At 36.0% G+C, this 13724-nt stretch overlaps 1 protein-coding gene across 1 annotated transcript in view; it reads left to right on the forward strand.

Moving 5' to 3' along the window:
* TrpA1 (Transient receptor potential cation channel A1) overlaps window positions 1-13724 on the forward strand; it is a 66378-nt gene that overhangs the window by 31771 nt on the left and 20883 nt on the right. Inside the window, 3 exon segments of the mRNA XM_090172824.1 lie at window positions 1501-1701; window positions 10926-11098; window positions 12002-12281. Coding sequence (XP_090028950.1) covers window positions 1501-1701; window positions 10926-11098; window positions 12002-12281 — 654 coding nt within the window.

The raw sequence follows: 13724 nt of genomic DNA on the forward strand, positions 1-13724 counted from the left end.
ACGAAGTTATACTACTCTATAGTTTACATGATTCGAAATTGCCCATTCTGGTTACGGTCATCGATCATTTCTCAAGGTCATCCGTGAAAGAATTAAAATTGCACGGCCCCCGATGCCTGTTTAGAGAAATATCAAAACTTATACTCCGCCGCGGTGAAAAGTAGTACGCAAAACTTCATTTCCTTCTACCGCTAAAATGTGTCAAATTTTAATTATAATTTATATTCAAATTACAATAATTGGTTATTTCGTCTTATCGTAGTGTCTTAAATTCTTTCTCAGACGCCCCATTAAATAAAAATTGGCAAGATTGAGGCAATCCAATGAAGTGGAGTTTTACTCCGACTAGGCTGAAGATGGCGCTACACAACATTACGAAGCTTTGCCACTTTTATCGAATAACGGCGCCCGACGCACTCTGGGTGTCACGTGTTAATTGGAATGTGCCACTGAGCGTGCGTCGCGTGCCGTTATTAGATAAAAGTGGCAAAGCTTCGTAATGTGGTGTAGCGCCATTTTCAGCCTAGTCGGAGTAAAACTCTACCTCATTGGCTCTTAAATAACAAGTTATCGATTCCATTTTAAACATGCCAATCACAGAGTCAGCTACAACATGCCGCCCCCCCCCCCCCCCAACTATTGCAGGGTTAGATAAAAACCCGGTTTTTTATATAAAACCCAAAAAACCAGTTTATAGGGTTTAAACGCGGTTTTTTTGGTTTAAATCAGGTTTTTTGGTTTAAATCCGGTTTTTGTTAACACTGCTTTTTTCCACTTTTAATTTAATTTTCGCTTTGGTTTAACCGTGCATACCGTCGTGTACCCTTCTTAAACCTATATTTAACTTTATTTTATCTACTGTTATCCGATAATAATCCTTATTTTAGGTTATGGTTTTTCCTGTATTTTCCTTTAATTCCCTTGAAAATTTCCTATTTTTGCTATAAAATTTTCGAGGCCTTTTCTTGGTCACACTGCATTTATACAAAATCAAAAATGAAACTAAAACAAGTCTCACCAGAACCAAGTTCTAGTTTTAGTTTCATTTTTGATTTTGTATAAATGCAGTGTGACCAAGAAAAGGCCTCGAAAATTTTATAGAAAAAATAGGAAATTTTCAAGGGAATTACAGGAAAATATAGGAAAAACCATAAGCAAAAATAAGGATTCTTATCGTAAAACAGTAGATAAAATAAAGTTAAATATAGGTTTAAGAAGGGTACATGGTGATATTATATACGACGGGTTATATACTACATATGAGAATAGGGGTGAATAGGAAGGTATTGTAAATATAGGAAATGTGCTCACCTTGTAAATGATTTAGAAATGTAAACATTTCCGTAAGAAAATGTACAAACATTTTGGGATAATTTTTAGTTAATTAAAAGAACCATGGTTTAATCCAGCCAACCCTGCCCTAATTACTTTCGGATGTAATCTATTTAGAATGTAAGAAAGGTCAAAGTTCTAATTTATAATATTTGTGATCAATCAAAGGGTGGAGATTTGAACGCGACCGACAAGGAAGGCCGTTCCGTGTTGCTGTTGGCAGCTGCCAGGGGCGCTTGGAACACAGTGACGACCGTGCTTCGAATGGGAGCCAATATCCTGATGAGGGACAAGTGCCATCGCAACCTACTCCATCATATTGTCCTGAGCGGCGGTTGCCTCGATGACTTCTGCACCGATATTTGCAAGGTTTGTCAAAAAGCATTTTTTCCCATAAACCCTACATCTCTAAGTCGAACCCACCCACGGTCCCTGTTGCTATGCAACGAAATTGAAAATTTTTCATGGATAAAGGAGCATGACCTGTAATACATACAGCCAGAAGGATCAATGGCATCTTAATAGGATATTTGGAAGACTGTGTTACACTAGCGCCACCTACAAATATCATTTTTTATTTCTTGGCGCTGCCGTTTTTAAAATTGAGGGATTTTCGAATAGCTAAAAATAAATAATTCGATGACTACTTACTTAGAATTAAATTTTATACGTTCCCTAAAGATCTTTCAGTGTAATTAAATTTTACTAATTTCGTTGTTAAATCGTTTTCTACTAGTTTTAATAATAGCAATATAAGTCGATAGATGATTTGGGTATTGTGTAGCTGTTTATTATTATTATTACTATTACTATTACTATTACTAATACAACTAAGTCTTGGTGATACAATTTCCAAATAGTCTTATATTTAACTAGAGCCGCGGTATTATAACATAGACTAAGAAATGCTATAGTCTAAGATTATAATTACTGGAAAGCTTAATTCACGTGAATTAAATTAGATGTTTGAGTAAGCAAAATAATTTACGGAAATTAATAGAAATATTTATGTTCTTAATAATATGAAATACAATAATTTCTATATTTGAAAATACAAAATACCTTTGTGGTTTTTAAATAGTAACTAATACAATTGCTTACAAATGTAAAACTTTAGCCAATTTTCTATTCCTTCTCTTGTTAGTGTCAGACTTGCAATCCTATTTTCTCATTTTCACATTGGGATTCCATTTAGATTATAATCCAGTTTTGCCGTCAAGTTGGTTTTTTGCATGGTTCGATTAAAGAGCTGCTCAAAATAGCAATCAAATTTCACGATTATTTTTATTATTATTATTTATTTTATTTATTTACCAATAATTCTAATACAATTTCAAATTAATTTACAAAATAAAGTAGAACCCCACATAAGCAAAAGCTTGTAGGTAGGGATCAACAATTTTTTTATACATAATTCACGATTGCATCTGTAAAGTTTGTAGTTGGCATTTCCACATTCTTTCTCACAATTGTTAACGTAAGCTCTTAAATTGAGAAGCATCACGTTGTCACTTTCCATTCTAGTATTTTCTTTCACCATTGATATTTTAGTTTTCACAATCTGGATACATCTCAATCATTTTCCCCCAATGTACCATTAGTTAAAACAACTGATGCAGGTGGTTTAACTTCTCATTTCTATCCGAATGTACCTAGCAACTGATTTAGGTGGTTAACTTCACTAAACTGATCACAAAATTAATTACTTGATCTTGCACTGAATTTGACAGAGGGATTTTCAAATGAGAGCCTGGTTATTTGACTCTCGCGACTTTGAAACCAATGCCTATTAAAGTTTCGACTGTTTCAATGACGATATCGCGAAGTACATTCTGCTTCATCGAGTTCTATCCAAAGCAATAAGATAAAGTCTGCTTCCAGTATTTGCAGAAGTCCTGATCTCGTAAAAAGAGCGGAAGTTTCTAATTTGCCGTACTCTTCAAATCCACAGTGCCGGCCCGAGGCAAGTTTAAGGATGGAGCGAGATCTGATTTTGGCGCCCCCCCCCCCCTTGCTTGCCCCTAACATAAAAATATTATTTTCATTTATTTTTCTTTATCACTGAGGAGCCCCCTGAGACTTGGCGCCTGGAGCGGCTGCTCCGTTCGCATATGGAAGGGCCGGCCCTGCAAATCCATCATCTATGTCCGTTTTTCTATTATTTGTAAATAAGTCTCAATTGCATTTTGGTTTTTTTTCAGGTAAATTTAAAAATAAAATTGATTTTTGAGTGAAATTTTTTAATTTCATTTTTTTAACCTTTTTAGTCAGAGATTTGTTTTTGTTAAATTGAGTTTTAAGTAAACGCTTTGCTTTCGAAAGTTTGCTCTTGTACTCCTCTGAAAACAACTGGCGTATTGTCTTCTTTGTCAGTGCCACTAGTGCTTGGCATTCCTATTTTCATTTCCGAGTCAATAAATTATCACTATCCATCATCACATCATCATCAACACTTGAAATCGGTTTTTTTTTCAGGTATACTTTGTGGTGGCTTTGAAACATCCTCAAACAGGTCAATTTCAGGTTTAATATTAAAAGTTTAAGGTTCAGCATTTTGCAACAGCAAATTACATTGAAAAAGATTCAAAGCTAACCTCTTTCAATTGTTAGTGATATCGAAAAAATTATGTGGTACAAAGTGACTCGTACATAAAACCAGCCCAGCGTAAGCAGCTCTGACTCTCATCCTACCACACTTTTCAATCCATTCGGTACGTCTACATAATTATAGCTAGGAGCAATAAACACAGCACCCCACACAAAGAAAACGCAACCCGTCAAAAGTCGTGCATTTTCTCGCGTACATTTTTCATTGGTTAGACGCTTTAGTGCCTGCTGCCGTCGGAAGGGGAAAATTCGGATATTGTCTTCCCTCCCGCCCGTAAAACGATCAGAGTAAAGACTCGTCCAATGAAAGTTGTACACAACACTGCGTTAGCGTGTTTAAAGGCTAGCTGCGTTTTCCTTGTGTTTGTTGCTTCTAGATTATAGTGACAAAGGCTTAGGTGATATATTTCGATAAAGCTCATAAGAAATGATTTAAAAACGTAAACAGTAATATTTACCTTAAAGAACCCTTAAGAAAAAAGAAATATCATGGTTATTAACCCTCGAATGTTGTTTGTTCCACTTCGCCGATTTGCTAAATCCTTCAATTTTGAAAAGTCTATTCCGCGCTCCCGCCTGAAGTAAAAATAACATTTGTATTTATTTTCGTAGTACGGCGCGCTGGCGGGCAGGTGGTGCTACTTATTTAATTCTTCTATTGTTCCTAATAAGATGCTAATCTTTATGGCTGTATGTATTACAGGCCATGTTCCTTCCTCCATGGTCATATTACCTGAACAGTACAGATGAGCCTCATATAACGTGAAACCAGTCTACCGTTGGAAATTCTTTAATTTTTGATTCGTTTTGGACTCTAAGGCCTGTTCGGTCCGAATTTCGCGTCTGCATTTTATTCTCGAAGACCTAATTAAGGGTCCAAGTAAATCGATATACGTTATATGAAATTTTTAAATTCTTCTAGCCTTTAGCTTTTTGGACCCCATACATGTTGGACTTCTCTACCTTTTGACATATTTTCTTTTCTTCGAATTCCAGTTCATTGTCGTATTATATTAACTTAAGACCTTTTCACACGAGCCAACTTTTCAAATCAAAATGCTGAGTCAGCAAAAATGGATCAGTGATCCATTTTTTTCTCGCGTACTTTTTTGGTGGATCAACTCATCGAACTTTTATTCACACGAACCAACTAGTTTACTCAACTCAAAGTTGACTCATCTAGTTGGATCAAAAAGTTGGCTCGTGTGAATAGACCTTAAAGAACCCAAAAATATCTGGATGGCAATTGGTTGCATATTCCTGTCATAGCAGACCAAAATTTGTAATTACACTCGCGCCATCTCCTGATTCGTTGATGAACCCCTATCAAGCAGACGACAGTTTCTAAAATCTCCGGAGCAGGGTAGGACATAAGGCACTAGTCACGGCATTTGACTACTAAAATAAATGTTCTGACTATTAAAATTAATCGAAATCTGGGGGATCACTAGTCAATTTGGCTGTCCTTGTTTTTATACCCCCTTTTTTAACCCTCCGCCCCTAGTCAGTGACTACTAAATTAAATTAAGATAGGAGGCTCAATAGTCAGACTGACTACAAAAAAAAATATCCTTATGTCCAACCCTGTTCCGGAGAGCTTTGCTAATTCATAGTTCAACAACTAATTTAGATATGACGCCACTTTGGTGGCTGATATGCGGTAATCGCTGTGACATGGTCTTTAATCTAAACAAGAACATATTTAGGTTAATAAAAACCTTGAACCAAGGCAATGCTTGGGTCATGTTTTTACAATTTTTGGCCACGCCTTAAAATCCGAATGTAGCGCCATCTGTATGTTGACAATCTATAATATTTTGGTTTATGAATTACCCAGATTCAAATCCCAATTTTGCCTAGTAAAGATTTTTTGAATAACTATTTTTAAAATTATTATTTTTACTATAATATGTATAATAATTTTAACTTTTGCAAGATTTGTGAAATTGGTTTCGAGTATTAAATATGGCAGCTCTCTTAAAACATTATCATTAAACATTAAAATATTATGATCGCATTTATTTTATTTATTTGTTAATAAAATGAATAATAATAAAGAATATTACCAAGAATGTATTTATTTATATTTAGGAAGAATGATTATGTTGCGACAATCGCCGGGCACGTTGAACGCCTTTCCCCCGTCTCGCGCGGGGGGAAAGACAAAACGTCACCGGCGTTTGATTTCCATCGCGTTAGGTGACGTAAATTTTAAGCAGCCAATGAAATAACGGGACTATTCGTTTTATTTTAAGTGGAGGAGCGTACTGGGGGGACCAACTGGTGGATTGAGAGAAAGGCTAAAAACCGTCTCGACATTGACATTCTCCCTAGGTATAAATAAATACATTTTTGATATTACTATTAATTTAAATATGATTTAATTAATATTTATATTCTTTTATTTCTATAATATGAACAACATTATTTATTAAAATTAGCGCTTCAATTGCATCGGAATACGTCATTTTTAGATAGCCTTTATAATAATGGACCGATTTGATTGATGGGAGGAGCTTACTGTTAGAGCGTGAAGCGGATTCAGAAAACGTGTACGAGTGAACTTGTAGAAGGTGCAGGCTGTACACACAAAGGTACGCCTACAAGTTCCTCCTACACGTATTCGGGCACTGGCTCAACCTCTCTATTAATGGATTTACATTTAACAATAAAAGTCCGAGCGTTTCATATCATATTCGGACAATAACAGGCCCGGACAGATCGGGGCCAACTCAAATTGGGGCCAAAAAGGAAAAATTTGGCATTAATGGGAAATGGGGCCAACTACTGGCCAGTCCGGGCCTGGACAATAAGATTGAAAGATTATTCCTTAGAAGACCTTGTTCTTAAAATAAAGAAAACATCTTCTTACCCTCACTGGAGGGGAGGGGAGGGGCGAGGTGCGAGACACTGTTTGAGATGTTATTGAAACCCCGAAGGATCAGATCGGCTTCTGTGGCAGGATGCGGTCCCATTTCCTGATTCGGTAAGGGGTTTGATGCGGATACCACCGTCGCCATGACAACCGATCTAGTCTCTATTTTCACGGTGGAAATCAGCTATAAAACTTGATTTATGGGAATAAAGAAAGACAGAATTTATGTAGGTTAATGAAATCTGTGTTACACACGTTGCATAGATTTCATTTAAAATGTACTTATTGTAAATGTTTAATGTATAGGCTATTTAATATATAGTTAAATACACACCAGAAAAACCATGATGTACAAAATAAATTGCTTCTTGATTTTGAAAATAATAGTTTTAAACAATATAAATTGCTTCTCGATTTTTCAAAATAATAGAACAATATAAATTGCTTCTTGGTTTTTAAAATAATAGTTAGAACAATATAAATTGCTTCTCGATTTTTCATAATAATTGTTTTGAGAAATGTAAATTGCTTCCTGATTTTCAAAATAATTGTTTTGAACAATATAAATTGCTTCTTGATTTTAAAAATAATTGTTTTGAACAACATAAATTTTTTAGACTTGATTTTCAAAATAATTGATTTAAACAATATAAATTGCTTCTTGATTTTCAAAATAACTGATTTAAACGTATTAAATTACTTCTTGATTTTCAAAATAATTGTATTGAACGATATAAATTGCTTCTTGATTTTAAAAATTATTGTTTTGAACAATATAAATTGCTTCTTGATTTTCAAAATAATTGATTTAAACAAATTAAATTGCTTCTTGATTGGCAATTAATATTATAATTAGTTAGACCAGAAGTGTATAATATACTAGTGTGCGTTTGTATATAAAAACACTTTAGATCGATTCCGAAAGTCAGTGGGTGAAAATTTAATTATCCTTAACTTGTTAAAACTCACTTCCGCTACGTCATAACGTGCTCTTCTCCGATTTGTTGATTTAGAAAAATATTTATATTCAATAATTCTATTGAAACGAAATGTAAAATAATATCGACATAAATTTGGCGTCGTCTTTAATTTATAAAATATTTGACGGCCAAATATGAACGCGTAAATGAAAATAGACCCATTAGAGGGTCAATTTTATGCTTTTATTTATCATAGATTGCACCAATTTAGCATTTTTTCCAGAGGGGAATAAATACTAATTGAATGGTTTATAAAAAATCTATAATTCAAAAATTTTGCATAAGAAAAGGAAAGACAAACTTCATATTTATCACGGTTTTAAGATAATATAAAAATTATACATTTCGGACTGCTTGCACCATCTGGTAAGACGTCGGGTATTTAAAAATTTACCTCTAATGGCTTCACTCCCGTGATAGGATCTTACCCCTTGTGAAATGCATATCGGTCTACGAGAAAGTGACCCTCGACGTAGTCGTTCAAACTTCTTGAGCGCTTACGTTTAGCCTCTTTAAGCAACGCGTCAAACTGTCAGAGTAAATGCTGTTCCGGGCAATCACTTTCGAGCCCGTCTCGGATTGTACTCTCTAGCTTACGCCTTTTTACCCCTTACACCGCGTAACAGAAATGATTCCAGCCGCAAAATTTATTTTGGAAGTTTAAAAACAGTTAAAACATTGTAGAGAAAAAAGTATTGGCTTTAACACACTAAAGTTACGGTTACATAACCTACTAAAAAATTCTAACTAGGATATTTAAAATGATTTCGATGATAGTTCGTTTATTGCAGATCACACGAGCCATTGAAAATAATTAGCATCCTTCAAGATGTTTCCATTTTGATAATTTTCATCAACCTGTTGTAATTTGGGTGTTGGTCCATTTGATCGAAAAATATGTGATCGACAGTCGATCATTATACGTTGCAATTGATCGAAATTCCCTTTGTTCGAATCCCATTTGTCATTTGTTTCATAAGATCAAACCTTCAAATGATCGAATACTATTTGATCGAATTCAAAAGTATTTATAGTACCAGTTGGTATGTTTTTATTTTACCGAATGTCAATATGAAGTGCAGAAGGAATAATGATGGAATAATTCATTGCTTAAGTGCAGAAGGAATAATGATGGAATAATTCATTGCTTAAGTGCAGAAGGAATAATGATGGAATAATTCATTGCTTTAACTGTATTAAGCCACAAAGATGAAGAGATTTTGACTTGATACACTATACGATGGAATTTTTTATGACATCGACAATAACGGCCCGTGGTTTTTTATATATATAAATAGGGTTAGGTTAGGTTAGGTTAGGTTAGGTTGATGTACGCGCGCCGTAGGCGCGTATGCACCGTTGTATACGAGGAGTCTGACCACGTTCACGGCCCTTCTATTGCTAAAAATTAGGTACAGAGTTCGTTTTTTTAATAGGTCTTTCTATTAATTATGTCCGAGAGAATATTTTGTTTTCTACGTCACTGCGCTCAGGTTTTTTCTTTATATTATTTTTTGAATTTTTGTTGTTTTTTAGTTGTATTATAAATATAGCGGAGAATAGTTTGAATCTGTTAGTACAGTTTAAAGAAATAATTATTATTCATAGAGTCTACTGTATTTCATTCTGACTAGAGGTTGCCTTTTCGATTTACTCCCAAAAACTAGTAGTTTTACCCTACAGTAGCTTTCGATCAAATTTCGTTCGATCAAATGCCATTCGATCAAATGCAATTCGATCAAATGAAAATTCGATCAAATGGGACCCGTTCGATCATTTGGGAATCGATCAAATTGACTCAAACCGTAATTTGGGTTAGTACAAGTTATAAAAACTAGTTTAAAAAATTAAATAATATGAAATTGCAATCGCATTTTAAATAAATAAATTCCATTATCAAGTCACTTCTAATATTTTTCGCTACACGACGATGAAATAGTCAGCTATTTGCATCGTCCAAAAGACGCTTCAATAAAACATCTTCAAGGAAATTGCCAATAATTAATATTTCCAAGAGCCAGGACCTGCAAGTTCCTGTTTATAGTGCTTGTTGAAATAATGGAAACTTTTCACTTGAACGGTTAGTGTTTCTTTTTAACCATATAACTTTTATTGACGTATTAAGGCTTAACAAAAACACTACGTTCTATATACAGATGAAAAGTTACCATTATTTGAACAAGCACTATATAAACAGAGACTCGCGGGTCCTGGCTCTCGGTAATATTACTTCTTGGCAATTTCCTTGAAGATGTTTTATTGTAGCGCCTATTAGCTTTCTGTTCTTCTTGTATCAAAGTTTATCTGTAAATGGATCGAATCGCAAGATGTGGGTGGTGTGAGCCTATAGGTGGTAGCAATCGCTAATCCCTCTTTTGATTGCAGGGAAAAATTAGATAGCAGAAGCCGTTAGCTTTTCGCAGTAATTAGCGTTTAAGGACTTTTTACGGTACGCAATCATCAATTATTATGATAAATAATATATTTGAATTGTATTATCATTTTACACTGATTTTCGTTTCCTCGATAGTAAAACGAAGTTAGGCATTTTTTTATAATTTGACAATAGCAGGGCGCCCACCAAAATCTGAAAAAAAAAAATAAGGAAATAGAGGATTTTTCAGGCTAGAAATGGGGTGAAATAGGAACCAAATTTTTATAAGTAGGAACCAAATAGGTCTAAATAGTTGAAACGCAAAAATAACGCCGAGTATTTGGGTTTGAATTTTCGTCGCCATCTTTAGGTGTATCGCCAGCGCCATCACGACCTTAGTGAGCGATTTGCGAACTATCCTAACTTATCTAAATCGCGCAATTTAGGCTTTTGTCTCGTATAACTGGAACGCGCCGTGCTTGCAAAATAAAAAACAAAAAATAAATCTTCCGCGTCTTTTATATTGTTTTTCAATTTTAATTAAGCAAGGAGTGTCTCACCAATTTCTCACCGGGTGTCGTAGCGGACGCGCGCTTTTCAATTTCCCGAAATTTCTTTATTTTATTAAAAATTAACCGCTTAATATTTTTTGATGCGGCTTTCGCCACAAATTTTTGTTTTTAACGGGCTATAGGGCTAACTAACTGGTTAAAGCTTGACCGTTCCTCTTTAAGCTTCTTGTTTATTTTCGCGACAGAAAGGGTCCGAAATTGTCAATTTGTTGAACGAGAGGGACACGTGCGGCTGCACCCCGATGCACTACGCCTCCCGGAGCGGACATCTGAAGACCATCCAAAGTCTCCTTCGCCTTGGCGCCATCATCAACTTGAAGAACAACGATAACCAGTCGCCGCTTCACTTTGCCGCGAGGTACGAACACCGCTATCTCGCGTTGCAGAAGCTAAGCAGTGATGCCAGATCGCGGAAATTAAATTTCCTTTTCATGCCGTTAAAATTCCCTTTTGGTACCAAATAATTTCCCTTGTTTTTCGAAAAACAATTAAATTAATTTAAGCAGCCCTCGAAAATGTGGTATTGTTTGTTTTAAGGAATTATACCTGTAGACCTCTAGTATCGAAAATATAGCGCCATCTACATTCTGAATATCGAACAATATACCCTTAATTCATCGCTGGCTTTTTCAGATTTTAGTTTAGTTCTTAAAATACCAAAGTAAGATTGCAGTGATGCCAGCTCAACCCAATTATTTCCATAGATTTTTCTAATTTTGGGTCTGCTTTCTCTTTTTCCTTTTTATGGGGTCAAAACATTCGTGAATGTGGGAAAATTCCCTCGATCTGGCATCACTGCAACGAAGGTTCCTTATCAGCGACTCAGATGATGAAATGTTCGTCAACGTCTTAGATATAGTTAAATTTAACCGATTAGAATGAAATTTTGCACGTAGCTAGATCTAACGACGTATTGTAATTTCCAACCGTAGCTTGATATATTCGAGGTTAAAATTTAAACGTAACGTGCAAAGTAGATTTATTAAAGGGCCACAGAATCGATTGAATTTTGAGGGTACAACTACATAATCACGTGTTTTGGCAAGCGTTAAGGTAGGTCTGAGTCACGTGACGGAAAGAGAGTCGCGACCACAAATTCGTCCCGAATTTCGCATCCGATTCTGTGGGTCTTTAAATTCAGCGACTGATAATCGTTCTTTTCAGTAATTACTGGTCGCTAGATAAAGTTATGTAGCCAGGTTTTTGGTTCCTGGCTAGAATGAACCTAGTTTTCGACTTGTCTTTCGTTAATGTCCTTCAGGTATGGTCGCTACAACACGGTTCGCCATTTACTGGACAGCAAGAAAGGTCACCTGATCATCAACGAGATGGACGGCGAAGGGATGACCCCGCTACACATCGCCTCCCTCAACGGACACACCCGCGTCGTCCACCTGCTCCTGGTCAAAGGGGCGTTGCTCCACCGAGACCACAAAGGCAGGACCCCTTTGCACTACGCTGCCCAGAACGGATACACTCACACCATGGATCAACTGCTGACCGTTCATTCCCATCTCTTAGACCAAATGGATCGAGACGGGGTAAGCAGAAATTCATTTCGTTTCTAATTGGAATGAGATACGAACACGACCCGATATTTTGACTTTATGCGGAGTGGTGGGGTGGCGGAGTGGTTAGCACTCTCGCCTCGCAGCAAAAGCAGCCGGGTTCGATCCCAACTGGGTGAAAACTCGGGACAACTCCTTCTGCGTTGAGTTTGCAAGTTCTTTCCCCACTGGTTTAAGGGGTTTTCCCCCGAGTTCTTCGGTTTAACCTTCCATAAAAACTTGTTGAGGTTAACGGTAATAGTAAGTGTAGGGAGCTGTTGGCTCGCGTAGCATGAAGGGCTTGCCGCCACCCTCCTACGCGTTGTAACCCGGCCACCTGGATTAATGGCTTTAAAAGTCGCTTGATGACTTAGGCCTAAGGTGGTGCCTTGGGTATTAGCCTAGCTGATATATTATTATATTATTATATTTTTTATCTTCGACCCGATATTTTGACTTTATGCAAAGTGTATGGATCAAATATTTTTTCTCTTCGACCCGATATTTTTACTTTATGCAAAGTGTATGGGTCAAATATTTTTTCTCTTATACTATTTGGTCAGTGGTCACTAAAGCTGTTAGTTAGAAATGCATTACCAAGGCTACAAGTTCGAATAGATATAAAAAGAATACGGGTCTGAGGTAGAGCCTGATTTTCTCCGATTATTGATTATGGTCGGTAACTCTCGGTAATGGTTGGGAATGAGCAAGCTTGTTGGAAATGGGCATGGTTCATATTGGAAAATTTCGGAACAGTATCAGATGGAAAAAAATATTTCATCGGAAGCGGGATGGTAATGGAATGTAAATAGGATGGATTAAAAATACTTAAACGGAAGTGGGATGGTAATGGAATGGAAATAGGATGGAAAAAATATTTGAACGGAAGTGGGATGGTAATGGAATGGAAATAGGATGGAAAAAATATTTGAACGGAAGTGGGATGGTAATGGAATGGAAATAGGATGGATGAAAAATATTTGAACGAAAGTGGGATGGTAATGGAATTGAAATATGATGGATGAAAAATATTTGAACGGAAGTGGGATGGTAATGGAATGGAAATAGGATGGAAGAAACATATTTGAACGGAAGTGGGATGGTAATGGAATGGAAATAGGATGGAAAAAATACTTGAGCGGAAGTGGGTTGGTAATGGAATGGAAATAGGATGGATGAAAAATACTTGAACGGAAGTGGGATGGTAATGGAATGGAAATAGGATGGAAAAATATTTGATCGGAAGTGGGATGGTAATGGAATGGAAATAGGATGGAAAAAATATTTGAACGGAAGTGGGATGGTAATGGAATGGAAATAGGATGGAAAAAATATTTGATCGGAAGTGGGATGGTAATGGAATGGAAATAGGATGGAAAAAATATTTGAACGGAAGTGGGATGGTAATGGAATGGAAATATTATGTAAAAAAATCTT

Source organism: Leiobunum rupestre, chromosome 4 (genome assembly GCF_980474605.1).
Source record: "Leiobunum rupestre chromosome 4, qqLeiRupe1.1.hap1, whole genome shotgun sequence".
Lineage (NCBI taxonomy): Eukaryota > Metazoa > Arthropoda > Arachnida > Opiliones > Sclerosomatidae > Leiobunum > Leiobunum rupestre.